General features: G+C 38.3%; 1 protein-coding gene and 1 long non-coding RNA gene across 4 annotated transcripts in view; both read right to left on the bottom strand.

Annotated features, from left to right (window-relative positions):
- ADK (adenosine kinase) overlaps positions 1-20,509 on the bottom strand; it is a 525,969-nt gene that overhangs the window by 492,283 nt on the left and 13,177 nt on the right. The window contains exon 1 of one of the 3 annotated variants that reach the window (XM_082717350.1): positions 9,657-10,016. The exons of the other annotated variants lie outside the window; for them this stretch is intronic. Coding sequence (XP_082573476.1) covers positions 9,657-9,670 — 14 coding nt within the window. The 5' untranslated portion in view covers positions 9,671-10,016. Of the gene's footprint in view, positions 1-9,656; positions 10,017-20,509 lie in introns of those variants that run through there. 3 annotated transcript variants of the gene reach the window in all.
- LOC309858797 lies at positions 14,343-16,137 on the bottom strand. Its single transcript, XR_014308332.1, has 2 exons — positions 15,108-16,137; positions 14,343-15,053 (listed from the first exon to the last, which is right to left on the bottom strand). It is a non-coding gene; the product is annotated as an uncharacterized lncRNA (long non-coding RNA).

Raw genomic sequence — 20,509 nt, 5'->3', positions numbered from 1 at the left:
AACTCCAGTGGGTGATGTACACAGTATGGATGATAGCTTCTGGAGCTCTGTGTTAAATACTGCTGTCTGTCCTCCCCAAGTTTTATCCATTCTTTCCCCCTAGATTCTGTAAGGTCTTTGATAAATGTTTTTAAGAGTGAAATGACAAAGCACTAATTCAAGATAGGTTGTGATAAGTGAAAAAGGAATGTTGCACTCCCTAGAGCAATCACTACACAATAATAAAACAATATTCAATAGAGGATATAAAATGAAAAACTACAATATACTCAACTTAGAAAAAAAGGCAGGGAAGACAAAACAACATAAAGGATAAATGGAAAACAAAAGGAGGTACACTAAAATCCAGCCATATTAGTAATTATATTAAATGTAAGTGGGTTAAACACACCAATTAAAAGATGAAGACTGTCACACTGGATTAAAAAACAAATTAAATGGGGGCACCTAGAGGGCTCAGCTAGAGGGCATCTGACTCTTGACTTTTGGCATGATGGTATTTTTAGGGTCATGGAATGGAGCCCCACAATAAGTTCCATGCTCAGGGCAGGATCTGCTTGGGATTCTCTCTCTCCCTTTTCTCTGCCCTTCCCCCAACTTACATGTGCTCTCTCTAAATAGATAGCTAAAATATTTAAAAACAAAAACAAAAACAAATGTGACATAATTTACTAGAGATGCACTTTAAATATAAAGGCACAGAGAGTTTGAAAATAAAATACTGAACAGAAAGATACTCTATGAAAACACTAATTATAAGAAAATTGCAGTGGCTATATTTATAGACTTTATTAAAGTATAGCTGACATGCAATGTTATATTAGTTTTAGGTATACAAAACAGTGATTCAACAACTCTATACATTATGTTATGCTCACCACAAGTCTAGCTACCATCTGTCATCCTACAATGCTACTACAATACCATCAATTTTATTCCCTATGCTGTATAGACAAGGTAGATTAAAATAAGGAGTGGCACCATATAAAAAGGATTTCATACAAATAACTCATTTCATCAAGAAAAGAAAATAAATGGTTTCAAAACACTAAGGGAAAAAACTTGAGAGAAACAAATAAGACAAATGCACAGTCTTAACGCCCCTCTTTTGATAATTGGTAAAACACAAAATAAGGAAGGAATCACACTATTGGACATTTATCCTAGCAAAATGAAAACTTAAGTTCACACAGAAACCTGTACACAAATGTTCACAATAGTTTTATCTGTAAAAGTTAAAAAAAAAAAAAAAAAAGAATTGGAAATGACCAAATGTCCTCCAACAAGTTAGTAGGTTAAAAAACTGTGGTACATCAATACAATAGATGAACATGGAATAAGAAAAAAAATGAACTATGATACAATTTGGATGTAACTCAAAGACACATGCCAAGTGAAAATAAAAGCCATATCTATGTGTTACATACCCTATGATTCCATTTATATAACACTCTCAAAAGCCTACACACACACACAGTGAAAAACAGGAGCATAGCAGCTACTGGAAGGGTCAGAAGAGGACTGGAGCTCTTTCAAAGCCCTATTTCCAGATAACTGCTATTATCTGAGCTCGCAGGCAATTTCATGAAAAACCGCATTCCTGAGGCTTCTTATTTTTTGACCCGACTCAGAGCTTGCCCAGCTCTAAGAGCCTTTTCCCCAGGGGAATTTGTCAAAAACAATCAACTGTAATTGTTTAACATCCCAGCTTCTGAAGCAGTTGCTACAAACAAGAAACTAACCAAAAAACTTAAATGGAAAAGTGGGGGCATGAGATATCCATAAAGTGTTCTGAAAAGTTCTGAATAGTCCTGAGAATCTAGAAGGCCATGTACATGTGCCCAGAACTGTGGCATGCTCAACACCTGAAAGGTCCTAAGCAATCATCTCTGAGCCATAAGCCTCAGCACAAACAGGAAATAAAGGTTATGGCAGAGTTGTATTCCTGCCTGAGCGTTAAACATATGCTTCTGCAAGCAGAGCCTCTCACCAAAGACTGGGAGACCATAACAAGTATTGGCAAGAATGTGCAGAAATTGGGGTACATGGGTGTCTCAGTCAAAGAAGCTAGCTATCGATTTCAGCTCAGATCATGATCTCAGGGTCCTGGGATTGAGCCATCATGTTGGTCTCTGAGCTCAGCAGCAAATCCGCTTCAGGATTCTTTCTCTTTCTCTCCCTCTCCGTCTGCCCCTCACCGCTGCTCACATGCCTGCATACCCTCTTTCTCTCTCTCTCTCTTTAAAATCAATCAATCAATCTTAAAAAAAAAAAAACTTTTTAATCTTCTACCCTTTTACCCAAAAAACATTCCAGGCCCATTCCAGGCTTTATTACTCTATTCTAGAAAAAAAATTAAAGAAACAACAAATACAAAACTACATTAAGACAGTGAGGTATGGGGGTTCCTGGGTGGCCCAGTTGGTTAAGCAACTGCCTTCAGCTCAGGTCATGATCCCAGGGTCCTGGGATAGAGGCCCGTGTTTGGCTCCATGCTCAGCAGGGAGTCTGCTTCTTCCTCCCCTCCAGCTCGTGCTTTCTCTCTCTCAAATAAATAAATAAAATCTTTAAAAAAAAGAAAAAATATGGGGCACCTGGGTGGCTCAGTAGGTTAAAGCTTCTGCCTTCAGCTTGGGTCATGATCCCAGGGTTCTGGGATCAAGCCTCCTATTGGGCTCTCTCCTCAGCAGAGAGCCTGCTTCCTCCTCTCTCTTTGCCTGCCTCTTTGCCGACTTGTGATCTCTGTCTGTCAAATAAGTAAATAAAATCTTTAAAAAAAACAAACAAACCACCAACATTAAAAAAAAAGAAAAAATATGGAATAACTGGTAGTTTTATAACACCATCAGTAGGAATGTGATATGTGCTCAGTTTTCCACTTTGAAAAATTCAGTGGTTTCTAAAGTTAAACAGACATCTATCCTAGGACACAGCAATTCCCACACCTAGGTGTTTACAAAAGACCAAAGACTTAAAAAAAAGTTCATAGCAACCTTATTTATAGTAACCAAAAATTAGAAACAACCCAAAGTCCACCAATAGGATAACTGTTACTATCTCTGTATAATGGAATATTACTTAGCAATGAAAACGAACAAACTGATATACACATCAAAATGGATGACTCTCAAAATTGTTATAGAACAAAAGTAATCAGATAAAAGTAAATAGACACAAATAGTGCTTACCACAGAATTCCACGTATATGAAGTCCTACAACAGGCAAACCAGTATCTACCAACATAAGTCAGAAAATGGTTGCCTGGATAGTACGGGGAATAGAATTGATTGAAAAGAGGCAGGGGAAATGACCATGTTTTATATATTGACCTGAGTTGTGTTTATACAAATAAATAAATATATGAATATATATTCATATTCAAAATTCAGTGAACCTAGGATCTGTGATTTTTCTCTACATAATTGTATCACTGGCATTTCTTTTCACTAGCTAAATGGATAAACAAAGGAAATATTTGTGTCCCTTAGGCTCTGTAAGGCCAATTCTGTATTTGTATTCTGAATATGCCTTCCTGCATACTCAAGAAAATTATCTCTGTTACGGTAACTTACTTAATAAAGCTCTTTTTTTTTTTGATAAAAAAAAAGTTTACAGTCTTTCAAACTAATGAGACACTAATTTACACAGTAAGTCTTCTCTCTCTCTCTCTCTCTCTTATTTTTTAAATTTTACTTGTTTGTCGGAGAGAGCACAAGCAGGGGGTGCACGCGGAACTCGATCCCAGGACCCCGGGATCAAGACCTGAGCCAAAGGGAGACACTTAACCAAGTGAGCCACCCAAGCATCCCAAGTAATAAATCTCTCTTTGAACCCCTCCCAAGAAAACAAAACAAAACAAAACAAAAAACCCCTCGTCGCTCTGTCCAGCATCATCTATTTCTCTGCTTCCTAAAGGATTATTCTTTTCAACATACAAATAATGTTGAAATTTCAGCCCCCCTCAAAATCTCCATATACAGCTTCAACTACTATTAATTTCCTGCTTCCTGTTAACAGTAAAACACTTCTAAAAGGTAGTCTATGCTCTGTTAAATAATAAGTTCCCTTAAACTAAACAAAATTGTTCCATTTTACTTAATCTTTTTAGTCATCTCTACACCCAACCTGGTCATGAACTCATGACCCAGAGATCAAGAGTGGCATGTTCTTCTGACTGAGCCAGCAAGGCACTCCAACAAAATTGTTCATTTTAAATTCAATTTTCAGAAACACATATGTGACATGACTAATACTTATAATTTGTAGTTTAAACATTTTTATATGTTACCATCTTTGTTTTATGTTATTGTCTTTAAAGCCTCACAATAACCCCATAGGGTAAGTATTGCAATGATCTGTAACAGAAATAAGAGGTTCAGAAAGGTTTTATGACCTGCCAAAAGTCCAACAACAAATAAATGAGTCCCAACTTCAAATCATGCGCTTTCATGTTTTATATACTATATCTGGACATCTAGAACTCTCAGTACAATAAAAATGTCTGACCAATGAAAAATACCCAAACCCAGCCAAAATATAGGCTAATATTCAATTATCTTATGGTCCTATTTCAAATCTACTACAACAGAATTTTTACAGTGTATAAGTAGATGACCAGATAATTTATTACCCAAATAGGACACTTTTGAGAATAAAGAAAGAACTATTAATAATTATGCCAGGATAACTAGCATGATCCAGGATTGTCCTGGGCAAAGTGGGACATATGGTCATCCTATTTATAAGCTAGCTTTGATATTTGAAAATAAAAACCCATATTTATGTTTTATTTTAGTATTTTATTTTTTTATTTTTTAAGATTTTGTTTATTTATTTGACAGAGACACAGCTAGAAAGGGAATACAAGCAGGGGGAGTGGGAAAGGAGAAACAGGCTTCTTGCCAAGCACAGAGCCTGATGCAGGGGCTCAATCCCAGGACCCTGGGATCATGACCTGAGCTGAAGGCAAACACCTGATGACTGAGCCACCCAGGTGTCCCAATTATAGTATTTTTTAAGTAACAATTTAAAAAGGAGTAGGCATGAAGAGGTAAAGAAACAAGATTGTTAACCAATGTTAGAGGAAAGGGTTAACATTCCAACAGTCTAGGCAATCATTTTGGTTCCCTTTTATCTTTGACAGTTCTTAATGTAGCAATACTGTGGCTGGAAAGATTTGTAGTTAGGAGGCCTTACATGCTTTTTCAAACAAAGATGACCTATTTACAAATATGAGCATTAACAACTGACAACACTGCACAGTTCTATATAAGAAGGATTTGTTTTTCTTCTCCGGTATATTTCATAAATGAAACAATTTTATTTTAAAAGCTCATTTGCCTAAGAAGTCCCATAGCATAAAAAAAGTTTGCATAGTAATCTGAAATTCACAATTCTTATAAAAGACACAGGTCCTGCAAGGAGTCTGAAAATTCTATTTAAAGGTTCCAAAGAAACTAACTCAACAAAGCAAGGCAGCTTCGATCTCAGCCACATTTTAGTCTCCATATGAATGTTCGCCATCTGAGTGGCTTGGCAGATCTTATTGGACGCATCTCAAAAGTCTTGAGTGTTAGAAGAAAAATACGCTAGGACCCAACTCACAGCCCACATAAATTTTCCAATGTAGGCCTAACCCACAAAAGTAGTTCCAGAATCATCATGTAGGCCACAGTCATGTCAAGTCCCAGAATAGACCAAATCTAACCTGTCTGGACAGGACAAAGAATAGGGTTCCTTAGCTCTATAGCAAACACTCTGTCTCCCTACCTAATTTTCCTAGTCTTTCCTGGCACAAAATCAAGCTCTAAAGCAATGTCCAAAACCAGTCTAGGCATTGATGTTAGGAAAACAAGGCAATATTCACAGCAGTATTTTGAAACAGTGTTGCTCAGTGTAAAGTACATAAAGTAGGAGTCAGAAGACCTAAGTTCTATCTTAAGCTCTACCAACTGCCTAACTAGGACATACCCTTCACTTTGAGCCTCAAGGTCCAGTACAGAGAAAGGAAAAGGGTAAAATGCCCTCTAAGATTTCTCTTTTTTTTTTTTTTTAAGATTTTTTTCTTTATTTAATTGAGAGAGAGCAGAAGCAGGCAGAGGGGCAGAGGGAGTAGCAGACTCCCCACTGAGCAGGAAGCCCAAAGCAGGGACTTGATCCAGGGAACCCCAGATCCTGACCTGAGCCGAAGGTGGACGCTTGACTGACTGAATGACCCAGGTGTTCTTTAAGATTCTCATCTAGGCCAAACACTGTACATCTTTCAATGTCTCCTGAATTTAACTCATTATCAACTTTCCTATTGGGCCAGTTAAAATGACAAAACCATCAATTTATCAAATATGCTTTATCATTTCCCAAAAAAAGACCAGTTGGAATCTGATATATTTAACAAAAAACAAAAGTTATTCTTCAAGGACTATTGGTTTTAGAGGCTGTAAATTTAGACTCATCAGTAATGATGTAACAGAGTAGAATACAAAAAACAAGTCGAAAAGACAGTTATCGCCAGCCAAATTCATTCAAAGATCTCAGATTTTTTTAAATGCTTTTGATTTAAATCATTATTTATGAATTCCTAATAGTTGAATGTTAATTTATAAAGGGCACTGAACCGGGTGTCTAGAGATCTGAATTCTAGTTAAAGATCTGCAATAGTTTGCTTGAGCTTAAACAAATCGCAGTTTCTTTTGGCTTCAGTTTCTTGAAATGTAAAAGGAGAGAATCGGTAAGTTTGCTTCCTATTTAAAAATCTAAAATTCAGGGGCGCCTGGGTGGCTCAATGGTTTAAGCCTCTGCCTTCAGCTCAGATCATGGTCTCAAGGTCCTGGGATAGATGCAGGGCTCTCTGCTCAGCGCGGAGCCTGCTTCGCCGTTCCTCTCTGCCTGCCTCTCTGCCTATTTGTGCTCTCTCTCTGTCAAATAAACAAATAAATTTTTTTAAAAAAAACATTTAAAAAAATTAAATTGAAACTTTTTTTTCAGACAACAGTCTCTAAGAGTTTCAAATTGCTTTAATGAGAGAACACTGCATTTACAAAATGTCCTGAAACTTAAAAGCACTTTCATACCTATCCAACAACACTGTGGGATACACATTAGCATCATCACCACTGAGTACTTCATTAAACAAATGTCCACAGAAAAAAGAAAAGGAAAATCAGTTAATTCAAGAAAAATGACTCAGAACCCTGGCATGCTGACCACTAGTCTGGTTTCCAATCTTATATTCTGTCATTGAAAAGGCACATATTACTATATTTAGCAACAATTATTTTAAGTGTGGTGTAAAAAACAACACTGGACATAAAATCAGATTTGAATAATTTTGTGATCTTGATCACTCTCATCACCAGTAAAAGCTGGTTAACTAATACCGATCTTTGGGCTACTGTTAGACTTGGCACAAAATGGGAGCAAGCCTAACAGCATGTCTGTGAAAACTAAAACTGACAAAATTCATTGAAGGCAGTCCTCAGTGGAAAGTAGCTGCTTTCTTTAGGATTATCGACTCATTCAACACTGCCACCACTTACAGAGAGTTGCTTCAACTTCAGTCTCCCTGCCTACTTGTGAACCTAAGTTCTAAGTTAACAAATTCCTTAGAGAACTAGAGCAAAGCAGAAGAGTTGCTATAATTGTTTCTCATGATACTTGACAATTTTAGTCCATAGAAGCAGCTTTTTCAGGAAATTTAAGTTAAGGATATTGTTTCTATAGAAGCATCATGCAGTACACCATATCATGGATGTCTCGATTCAATTCCTAACTACTACTAAATGATTTCGCACAAGGCACTCAACTTTTATTGGTCTGTTTCCTCAGGTGTAAATGTGGTATCTGGTTTAGATAACATTTCAAAAATTTGGGGGGAGTCGGAGTGCCTTCAGCTCAGGTCATGATCCCAGGGTCCTGGGATAGAGCCTCCCATTGGACTCCTTGCTCAGCAGGGAGCCTGCTTCTCCCTCTCCCTCTACTGGCTTGTGCCCACACACCCTCTCTTTTCTCTCTCTGCCAAGTAAATAATTAAAATTAAAAAAAAATAAAAAAATCTGGGGGGTCATCACTATAATTCAAGACTATGTAAAATACAAACTAACATCTGAAGAAACAACCATAAAATTTAACTATTAGCAAAAATCAATCCTTCCACAAGTCGAATAAGGCAGATGTCAACCTTTACTTCAGTCTTGAACACAATGGCCGTTCAACCCCTACATTAAAACAGCCATCACTTGCTAGCAACTGAGGCTTTAGATTTGTGTTTCTCCACTGAAGAGCAACCAGGAAGACAATGGTCAATTAAAACTGAGTCCACATTAAGAACTGATTCTTAACATAGAAAGTATCTAACCCACACTCCTAATTAGCGGCAGACTGCAAGTATGGGAATGGAAGTGGGAGTGAGGTGAGGGGATATTAACTTGGTTTGACAGCATAATGTTAATTCATTCGAAAACACTCTTGGCATTAAAAGCTAGACTCTTATGTCCCAATATAACTTATTGTGAATCCTTTCCAGGTGGGTCTCCAAGTTTTAGCATCTGGATTTCTCCTTCTGCATAATGAGGTAAGTAGTCCTTGTCTATGTTAGTATAAAATTATATAATTTAAGAAACTGTATCCAAGTCAGCACAGTTGCATCTTGTCTTATCTTACCTGAGGATTAGGTTCCCAAGTCATCTCTTGAATATTATACAGTCAAAATTAGCACTGAGATATCATCAGGGCTTAGAATGTTGAAAGCTCACGGACCAAAAATTAATTTATTTTATTCTCTTCCAATTTGTGTTAGAGCCTCCCTTTCCCTGGGACAATGAACACCAAGGTCTCTTTTGAAAGAGGCAGTTCAGAACACTGGGTAAATAAAGCAATTTATCTCTTTTTATAAATAGTCGCATTAGCATAGTTCAACATTCTGTCAATGCTACCTGCAGAAAGTGGAGCGGCCCATTAAGCTCTTACCATTAACAAAACAAAAACAAACAAAAAACCAAACCTTCACAACTTTGGGAAAGCAATTGGGGTGAGTCTCCTGTTTTTTTGCTCTCGCTTTATACCTCTATCTCACAAAAGTCATTTTACTTGGCGACTCTCAAATAAAAGTAGGTAAACAGATGGTACCTTTGGCAACCAGAATATGAACTCCAGTCAGAAGCAAACATTTTAGGGACACACACAATTTCGCAACTTAGGGGCTACGTATCTACATCAGAGCAGGGCCAAATATGCTGGTCTGCTCATGGCCACCAACGAAGTTGTCAGAAGGCATGACATGCAGGCATGGCCACACATGGTCCACGTCACACTTTCTCAGGCGCTGGGTCACCCCTGGGAGAGAATGGTAGCTGCATTTTTTTTTTTTTTTTCCTCATGAGAAATCCACTACCCACACAAGCAAGCTTCACGCCCTGGAATCTGGGAGGGGGTCACCTCACCGGTGCGGCTAGTTACTGGGCTCGGCCATGTGCCAGAGACCCAAAAACTTCTGAGAGCAGCAATGACCAAATAAAAAGTGCAGAGAGAACCTCCAACGTAAGGGGGACCCGTGCCACGGGGAGGCTGCAGACCACTCAAGAGAAGGGGCGACAGTTCTCAGCAGTCAGGAGGCTAACGCCCAGTAGGCGAGCACTTTAGGCTGCCGCCCTCTCATTACCTGATGGACGTCATGGCTTCACTTTCCTGCCCCACGCACGAGCGCTCGCCTCAGATGCTCTGCGTCCGCACCGGCAGCAGCAGCAGCAGGTACCACGGCAACTGCTCCTCTGCTCGGGCACTCGGCGACCGGGAGCGCGTCCTCACACACCCCGCAAGCCAGCGGCCCCCGCCGAACCGGCCCCACGTGCTGATTGGCCGCGCCGGGAGGAGGCGGGCGCTCCGCCCACCGCCGGAGGCCGGAGATGAGCCCCGGGCGCCTCCGGGCGAGGCAGCCGGCCGCGTGTCTTGTGTCCGCTCCCTGGCGCGCTGGCTAGCGGAGTGGCTAGCGGGCGCGGTGGCCATCTTAAGTCTTGGTAACAAGGTTCCCCCTATTCCCGGCTTGTGGGGCATGAGGCTGGTGCCCGCCTCAAAAATGGCCGCCCCAACTGGCAACCGGTTTGTCAGTCACATGGCCACGTTCTACCTCTGCAAGCTCAGGTCGCTTTAACAGGACTTGGGTCAGGGACGCTATCAGGGCAGTCTGTGGGGATGCAGTTTAACAGCCTGGAAAACCCACCTGCAGAAGAAAAGCAGCAACCTCCTGGGAAAACCTCTCAGCCTGGGGAAAACAATGCGTGGCAACAGCAGCAGGATGTATTAAATTCGAACTCGCAGCCTTTAAGTATTAGTTGCTTACTTCAGCGGTCTCCAAACGTTCTTCGACTTAAACACTTAGAATGGTTTATTTAATATGGAACTGTCCAGGGCCCATTGTAAACTTTGTGCATCATTATCTAGAAAGGTGGGGTCCAGATACTGGTATTTTTAGCGAGTACCAGGTGATCCAGGTACACATTTCAGTTTTAAAGCCTCTGGGCCTAATTAGCCCACTCATACTATACTGCTAACCATACTTTTCTCAAAAGTATACAAAGCTCCGAGCAAGTATCTAATGCCACAGAGGGGCGGGAAATGGAAGAACCCGAACTGCTGGCCCTAAACGTAAAATTTAGTGTGGCCAAAAGGCTGAGAAATTGATTCTGAACCACTAATAAGACAGGTAAACGTCAACTGCGTTACCTGTCTTATTAGTGGCAGTAAAATCATAAGCTTTATAACCTAAATAGCTTTAACTCCCTCTTTATTCTCTGTAAAGTATTTTTTTTAACACACTACAGCCCACAGTGACATTCACTTACTGACCATATAGGGTGTGATCAGTTCCATAGGTCTGAAAATAGTTATATTAGAAACACAATCCCACATACACTGAAATGTGCCCAATGTGATCAAAATGAATTAATTTATTTTAATTTTAATTAAAGTTTAAAACCAAAGCAATAATATATTTTCCATCAAACACAATTTTGTTTTTATTGGACTGTATCTCACTGTTTAACTGCTAAAAATTAAGCATCCAAATTGAGACACTGTAAATACAAAATACATGCCAAAGTTTTCAAGACTTAGTACAAAAAATATTTATTAATTATTTCAGTAATAATTTTTATATTGATTACATGTTAGGATACTTTGCTACACTGGGTTAAATAAAACATATTAAAATTAAGCTGTTTCTTTTTACTTTTTTATTTTTTATTTTTATTTATTTTTTTTAAAAAGATTTTATTTTTATTTATTTATTTGTCAGAGAGAGAGGTAGAGTGAGTGCAAGCACAAGCAGACAGAGTGGCAGGCAGAGTCAGAGGGAGAAGCAGGCTCCCCGCAGAGCAAGGAGCCCGATGTGGGACTCGATCCCAGGACGCTGGGATCATGACCTGAGCTGAAGGCAGCTGCTTAACCAACTGAGCCACCCAGGTGTCCCTCTTTTTACTTTTTTAATGTGGCTACTAGCAAACTTAAAACATACGCATCTTGCATTACATTTCTACTTGACATTGTTATTCCACTGCCCAAGTTAGACTTCCTTCTTACCTATCCTTGCTCCTCTGACAGAATAATCATGTTCGCAAAATGAATCAGTAGGGAGACCAGTTTATACAGATCTGTAATACCTTGCTAACCATCTAAAACATCAACTATTTCAAGATGTCCAGTTTGTTTTTTTTTTTAAGATTTTATTTATTTATTTGACACAGAGAGATCACAAGTAGACAGGCAGGCAGAGAGAGAGAAAGAGAGGGAAGCAGGCTCCTTGCTGAGCAGAGAGCCCGATGCGGGCCTCAATCCCAGGACCCTGAGATCATGACCTGAGCCGAAGGCAGCGGCTTAACCCACTGAGCCACCCAGACGCCCAAGATGTCCAGTTTTATTCAAAAAGTGTTAGCATTGTTCTCTTTAATTTGGTAAACGACTAACAAGAATGAACTCATGGAATATAAATCTTTGTGTTTAGTCCATGATTAAAGACTGTTAAAAACATAACTATGCTTTGCTGAGTGAGACGTTGACCAAATGTCCACAAGTAGACAAATCAGTTTTTTCTCTGGATTAAAAAAGATCTGAATCAAAGAAGCTGCAGAACAGCAATTTGAAGTGGAGGAGACATGAATAATTTAACAGGTTCCCTCCTCCTCTTGTGGAAAATGCTGATAGCCTACATGAACTAAAATCAAATCAGGAATAATCCTTGGGAAGGATTTCAAAACCAATGTAATTTTTAATATACAATATAGTATAGTGCTACTTTATTATGCACAGACATCATTTGAGCGATCTTGTTAAAATAAGGATCTAACTCAATAGGTCTCTGTGGCCAAGAATTTGCCCGTTCTTTATGCACCCAGATCTCATCAATTGCCTCTTGTCCATGGGCCATATTAAGTAGCAAGGTTGTAAAGGTAGCAAGCCAGACAGTGTGGAATCTCTGGTTGACTCTACTAATTGCATGACCTTGGGCTGGTCCTTAACCTATCTGTCCCTCAGTTTACCCATTATATGCTTTTCAGGGCATTGTGAAAATTAAAATTTAATTCTAGTGAAGTGTCTATTGGAGCCCTTGGCATGTGAGGTAAGTACTACTTTGTTATAATCACACTGGTTAAAATTACATCACTGGAAAGCATAATATGAAATGAACATGAGGGGTTCCTGGATGGCTCAGTTCATTAACTGTCTGCCTTCAGCTTAGGTCATGATCCCAAGGTTCTGGGATCGAGCCCCATGTCCAGCTCCCTGCTCAGGGGAGAGTCTGCTTCTCCCTCTCCCATTCTCCCTGCTTGTGCTCTCTCACCTGCTCTCTGTCAAATGAATAAATAAAATCTTTTTTTTTTTTTTTTTAAGTTTAAGTAACAGTTACTCAGTAGCTCTGTGTGTGTGTGTGTGTGTGTGTGTGTGTGTGTATTTGCATGTGTGAGAACGACAGAGAGGGAGAGATGGGAAAAACTGGATGAAGAGAGGGTAGGGAAAAATGAGAAGAATAAAAGGCCTAAGGGTGCCTGGGTGGCTCAGTGGGTTAAAGCCTCTGCCTTCAGCTCAGTTCATGATCTCAGGGTCCTGGGATTGAGCCCTGAATAGGGCTCTCTGCTTAGCAGAGAGCCTGCTTAGCAGAGAGCCTGCTTCCTCCTCCCTCTCTCTCTCTCTGCCTCTCTGCCTACTTGTGATCTCTATCAAATAAATAAATAAAATCTTTAAAAAAAAAAAAAAAGAATAAAAGATCTAGGAGAGAAAGAATAAAAAGATCTGCTTTTGCATGGAAAAACATGTCCTTACTTTTATCCCTACCTGACTCTGAAAGAGCAATCACACAGAAGCCCTGTTTGCTGAAATAACATTTTTATGTTACTATACCTGCTGAAATGAACTGGTACCTAAATACATTTTAAACAACTAAACTTTCTGAAAGTTGCATTGAGGGTGCCTGAGTGGCTCAGTCAATTAAATGTCTGCCTTGGGCTCAGGTCATGATCTCAGGGTTCTGGGATCAAGTCCCGTTGGGATCTCTGCACAGCGGGCAGTTGGCTTCTTCCTCTCACTCTTCCTTTGCCCTCTCCTCCCCACTCAAATAAGTAAATAAAATCTTAAAAAAAAAAAAAATAAGAAAATAAAGTAGCATTGAATGATTATGAGTAAAAAACATTTAAAAGTTTTGATTATTAGATGAAGAGGATGTGCTATGGCTTTATTTTGATTGACTGAGGATTTGAATATTCCAGACTCTTATCTTTCCTTAATAATACAGAATTCAGATGCTTCAGAAGCCAGATGCTTAACCAACTGAGCCACCCAGGAGCCCTAGTTAAACTTTTTTGATCAATTTTTCAACTAACTTATTTCAAATGTAATCTTTTAATTTTAGGGGAAAAATAGCCAACTGAAATTCCTAACTTCCATTAACCTCCTTAGAGCTTCAATCATTGCATCAAGATAAGTGGCAGAGTAGTTTGCTCTTGGGTAGATAAGTAAATATTCTATTTTATTTAATAGTTTGGTTAGTCAACCACTATAAAAGCAAATAGATAACTAACCTCAAACAGATAAGTGCCTCTGGGTACCATAAATAAATACACACCCCCCCCCACCCACTCTATTTTTTTCAACAAATGCTTCAAGCCCCAAAATGATAGCCAAGTTCTCTTCAAACACAACCAGTTTCGCTGTTAAGGGTGCCATAAAACAAGCACTTTCATACATTGTTAGTGGGAGTATAAATTAATCCATTTCTAGAAAGCTTTTTGGCATTATGTGCCAACAACTCCTTTTTCAGGGAACAATCATAAATAAAATAGAACAATGTGAACAAAGATTTGTACACACATTTATTCATTTCAGCATTAATAACAGAAAAAATTTACGATATTCTAAAAAACCAAAAATAGGGTAATGGTTAAATAAATTGCAGAAGAATGTTATGGAGCTACTATAAAATGTTTTCATAGACCTTTTAAGGATGTAGAAAAATACTCATGATATGTTAAATGAAAGCAAAATAAATAAACAAAAGGAATACAAAGTATGATCTTGACTGTATTAAAAAAAAAATACATGCCATTATGCAAAGAAAAAAGATGGGAAAGAAATATACCAATATGTCATTACGTGTTTCTCTGGAAAGTGGGGTTATATGTAATTTTTACTTTCTTTTTCATATTGATCTAGCCTATAAACTTTCTACTATATATTGGTTTTATTAATGTAAAATTTTCATATTATTAAATTTTAATTATCTTTCTGAAGTATTTTAAAAATACAAAACTTATTCCTTCTGTTTTTTAAATGAATTTTTTTAAATCACAACCCATCAAAACTACACTTTATTTTTAGAGGAAGTGAGCTTATTTTACACATCTTATTTTTCATATATAAAGATTGTTTAAAAGAGGAATAACAAAACTAAAATGTCTTTATGATTTTCTTGGTTAATTTTAAATCTTAACTTGACAAAAATTAAAGCATAAATACAACTTTTAGAGCTTTGCATAGCCCTTATGAGACCAGCTGTCACAACACTCAACGCCTTCCCTGCATATTACTTAAAAATACATCTCCTCATTTCCTATAAATTAAATGCCTTCCCTGCATATTACTTAAAAATACATCTCCTCATTTCCTATAAATTAAGATGCTATTAAAATAATGCTTCTAAAACAATCTATATGCTACTCCAAAAAGAGAAATTTCCTAAGACCTAATCTCCCGAAAAGTAAGTAGTGTGCCACAGAATAAAGTTCAGGAACCTGGGAAAAAGGAGATAGGAATTCTAATCCCAGAACTAACAAAGATGTTACTACCTTTAGCCATTAGTTTTCTTACCTGAAACATAAGGGAGTTTGTTATAGGTGACATCTCAAGTCCTAAAATTTCAGTTTTATTGGTCAACAAAAGAAAAAAAGTTCACTTATGTCTCAATACAACTTGGATTGTTTCTTCAAAGAGCTGATCAATTTTAATTCAATTTTAGTTAGCTTTCATTATGGACAAGATTATTCTAAGAAACATTGCTGAATGTATTAACTCTTCCCCAAAGACATTATATATAAAGGTCTGCTATTTTTATTTTAATTATTACCTGTAGATTCTCATGTCACATTTCATTTAAACATTACATATTCAAATAATATAATCTTTTTTTTTGTTTAAGATTTATTTATGTATTTGACAGAGAGAGAGATCACAAGTAGGCAGAGAGGCAAGCAGAGAGAGAGGGGGAAGCAGGATCCCCACTGAGCAGAGAGCCCGATGAGGGGCTGGATCCTAGGACCCTGAGATCATGACCTGAGCCGAAGGCAGAGGCTTAACCCACTGAGCCACACGGGCGCCCAAAATAATATAATCTTTAAATGGAACCTGACCATTTATTTCCCAGGAGAATTTGAAGAATATAGTAACATTTGATTGACTGAACTATATTTAGTAAAAATTCTTAGCAAAACTCCTTCCCAGGAACACCTACACAGTGTTTCTTTATTTCCAGTGAACTACAAATCTCTGAAACTCAAAGAAAACCTCTAGTCTGAAGTAAAGGACAACAGTGCTACCCAATTATTAATGCTGCCAGGAACACATTTTTAAACTATGCAACTGACTATCACTACCACTTCATTAAAGAAAGGGCATTTTGGGGCACCTGGGTGGCTCAGTGGTTAAGCCTCTGCCTTCAGCTCAGGTCATGATCTCAGGGTCCTGGGATCGAGCCCCGCATCGGGCTCTCTGCTCAGCGGGGGAGCCTGCTTCCTCCTCCCCCTCTACCTGCCTCTCTGCCTATTTGTGATCTGTCAAATAAATAAATAAAATCTGGGGGAAAAAAAAAAAGAAAGAAAGGGCATTTTAACATAAAATTGTATGAAGGAGAGGCTTCTGGGTGGCTCAGTTGATTAACTGTCTGACTCTGGATTTCAGCTCAGGTCATGATCTCGGGGTCATGAGATTGAGCTCCATGTCCTGTGGGCTCCACATGCAGCAGGGAATCTGCTTGTCCCTCTCCCTCTGCTCCTCTCCCCACTCACTCTCTCAAATAAATAAATATTTTTTTAAATGTATGAAGGACATCACAAAATAAAGAAGAGCTCTTCCCAAAGTATTATTGGAATCTTACAAAATACAGTCTCTATAGAATATATTTTTCTTATTTTTATATCACTTCAGATCTGGTCTATGGTACTTAGAAACAAGCTTTTAGGAATTATTCACTATTAACTCAACAGATATTTATTGAGCAGCTATTCAACTGCTCAAGACACTAGAGATTCAGGGCGCCTGGGTGGCTCAGTCAGTCATTAAGTGTCTGCCTTGGGCTCAGGTCATGATCTCAGGGTCCTGGGATTGAGCCCCACATCAAGCTCCCTGCTTAGCGGGAAGCCTGCTTCCCCCTCTCCCACTCCCCCTGCTTGTGCTCCCTCTCTCACTATGTCTCTCTCTTTCAAATAAATAAAATCTTAAAAAAAAAAAGACATAGGGGCGCCTGGGTGGCTCAGTGGTTTGGGCTGCTGCCTTCGGCTCGGGTCATGATCTCAGGGTCCTGGGATCGAGCCCCGCATCGGGCTCCCTGCTCCGCAGGAAGCCTGCTTCCCTCTCTCTCTCTCTCTCTCTCTCTGCCTGCCTCTCTGCCTACTTGTGATCTCTGTCTGTCAAATAAATAAATAAAATCTTTAAAAAAAAAAAAAAGACATAGAGATTCAGCTCCAATAAAGAACATGAACTGCCTTTACATTCCAGTGAGGGTATATGGATGAATAATCCAACAGTAAAACATCTAGTGATCATAAGTGCTATGCACAGAATTAAAAACAGATCAGTGTAGAGAATGGGTTTTTAGATAGTCTGGGAAGGCTTCCAGCAGAAGAAAATGGAATGACAAGGAAAAGACAGGTGGAGGAAGGTCATTACTGATAGCAAGAAAATGATGGCTAGAAAAACAATGTGAAAAAGGCAAGCAAGAGAAGAAATGCGGTAGTTGAAGCAAGAAGCAGATCATGGTATCTTCTATGAGCCTATAAAGTTTTTATTTTGTTATAATAAGCATGACAGGAAGTCACTGTTTTAAAGCCTGTTTTAATGTTTTAAACAGACAAATAACATGATCTAATTGTTTCCAAAGATCACCCTTGGTATTTGTATAGAGAATGCACTACAGGAGCATGAAAGGAGAAAAACCAAATTAGAAGCCTATTACAGTAATAGAGCTGACAAATAATAGTGGCAGACAGACAGAAGAAGATGGACATTTTAAAGACAGAATGACAGAACTTGCAGGTGCACTAGATATGAAAGACTAAGGAAAAGGAAGGAATCAAGAGCAATTCCTAGATTTTGGAATATATTGAGTAAATTTGGACTAAACTGCGTAAATGGTGCTGTTTATTAAAACAAAGAAGGCACAAGAGAAGCTCAGAAGACTGGAGCTCTGGGAGAGGTCAGAATTGGAGATAGAGACTTGCCAAACAGATTTTTCCTTCTAATTTTTCTTCCTTCGTGGCGCCTATTGTTTCCTATTGATAGACTACACATAAATGTCCATAATTGAATATGCAGTTTTATTTGAACAACACCCAAGAGAGGAACCATTCTTGGAATCAACTGCTAGCAGCTATAGGTACTTATATAAGTAGAATAATAAGTAAAAGTTACTGAGTTCATAGTATGTCCCAGACACCATGCTATGTATCTTTCAAGTACTAACCCACTTTATCTCTCAAATGTGAGGAGATCTTTTATTATTGCCATTTTATAGATGAAGAAATTGAGGCTCAGAGTTAAATAACTTGCTCAGTCACACACTATAGAAGAGAAATCCAAATTCTAGTAGTTTGACTCTAGAACCGGGGCTAATTACCACAGTACATACCTAGTGTCTCTAGAATAAACCCTAAAGTCTGCTGTAAGTCTGAGGCTTTTATAAATATCCAAATTTCAGACCACCACACTATGATGTCACCCATAAGATGCAGTGATCCAGTGATATCTTCCCGATTAGCTAAAACAACTTCTGAAATATTATTATTCAGAAATTGCTTCCTTTGTTCCTATATATGCTTAAATAGATTAAATCTATTTAATGAATGAATGAAAATGCCATTTTAATCTTTAATTTAACCAAGACTCCTAATTAACACCAAGAATCATTTCTTAGATCTCTTAATTTTTCAAAATCTCAAACATAATTTCATTTCTGCCAAAATCACAAGAATGAATACCCAGTAGTGCAACTGCTGGGTTGTAAGTCAGCTCTATTTTCAAGTTTAAAGATACAAATGTAGTGATCCAAAGAGGCACGTGCACCCCAATGTTTATAGCATCAATGTCCACAATAGCCAAGCTATGGAAAGAGCATAGATGTCCATCAACAGATGAAGATACATACACATACATACAACAATGGAATATTCTGCAGCCATCAAAAAAAGAAATCTTGCCTTTTGCAATGACGAGGATGGAACTAGAGGGTATTATGTTAAGCGAAGTAAGTCAATCAGAGAAAGACAATTATCATAGGATCTCACTAATACAAGGAATTTGAGAGACAAAACAGAGGATAATACAGAAAGGGGGGGGGGGATCAAACAAGACAAAAGCAGAGAGAGAGACAAACCATAAAACACTCTTACTCTCAGAAAACAAACTGAGGGTTGCTGGAGGGGAGGTGGTGGGAGGGATGAGGTGGCTGGATGATGGATACTGGAGAGGGTATGTGCTATGGGGAGTGCTGTGAATGGTGTAAGACTGATGAGTCACAGACCTGTACCCCTGAAATAAGTAACACATTATATGCTAATTTAAAAAAAAAGAAAAGAAAAGAAATGAAGTTTCTCTCAAAAATAAAATCACAAGAGTGATTTTTTACAAAAAAACATGTTTTAATCACTCTTCTAGAATTTAGGGGCACACAATGAATAGCAAGTGGCTGAGTTTACTATCAAGCTAAGTAAATTCCCCATCCTAGACATTCAGCTATGTGAATCTAAGTTAGGTCTTACTGAGGCCTTGCTTATCAACATCTTTCAAGACTCCACGAGTTGAAATCACAAATGTTCACAAAAGGTTCCAAAACAATTTCACTTATATAGCCCCTAGGTATACCATTTTACTAACTCCTAGTCCCTACCATTTTCTTTGTAACAGTAAAAATAAATATGGTCTCAAATTGAATATGCAGTTTTATCTGAAAACTGTCCTAAGAAATAATCATTTCTACTTGGTTGTATTATAAATATTGAACGGTTTTCTAACGTTTTCTTTTATTCAACGTTATTGTTTTCTTTACTGAAAAGTAGGAATGTGTGTGGGGAACAGAAGCAGATTTCTCACTCTTTCTGTTTTCAACAAAAACATAACAGCCTCAGACAGCCTGTATGTGAAAGGAGTTATTAAACCCAAATGTAATCTTTAGACATTGCATACCAAATAGACTTTTTCGGCAGTGTCAGATAGCAAACTTAAGACTTCACAGAAATTTCTGAATCTTAAATCATTTCCTCAAAAACCAAAAACACTCAGTATTTCATGGAAAAATAATATATACATTTAAAGTAAATTCTGAACTTTGAAACCAAAACTAGACATATTTTCCAATGGGGAAGGGGGCACTATAAAAAGTAATCACCTCTCAAGGGGCAATAACAGAATTAAAAGCTTGGAAATATAATTCAGTCATGTTTTCCAAAATTATTTTACCATAATTGTAGCAGATTAAGAAGGCCTCAGTTTCCTGGAGACAAGAGTTTATGTCCCCTCCCCTTGAATCTGGGCTAGCCTATGACTCCTCTGACCAATGGGTATAGAAGTGATGCTATAACAGATTCCAGGCTATCCTTAAGAGGACTGCCAGCTTCTGTCTTGGTCTTTTGGACCCCTGAACTGCCAGGTAAGAAGCCCAACTAAGAGGCTGAAGAAACCACATGCAGAGGTTCACAAACTACATGGAGAGGAAGAGAAGCAGGGTTGAGCCAACCTTTCCAGCCATCCTCAACAAGGCAT

Source organism: Mustela nivalis (genome assembly GCF_964662115.1).
Source record: "Mustela nivalis genome assembly, chromosome: 2".
Taxonomy (NCBI): Eukaryota; Metazoa; Chordata; class Mammalia; order Carnivora; family Mustelidae; genus Mustela; species Mustela nivalis.
Note: the sequence above shows the minus strand (reverse complement) of the source record. Positions and strands in the feature narration are given on the sequence as shown.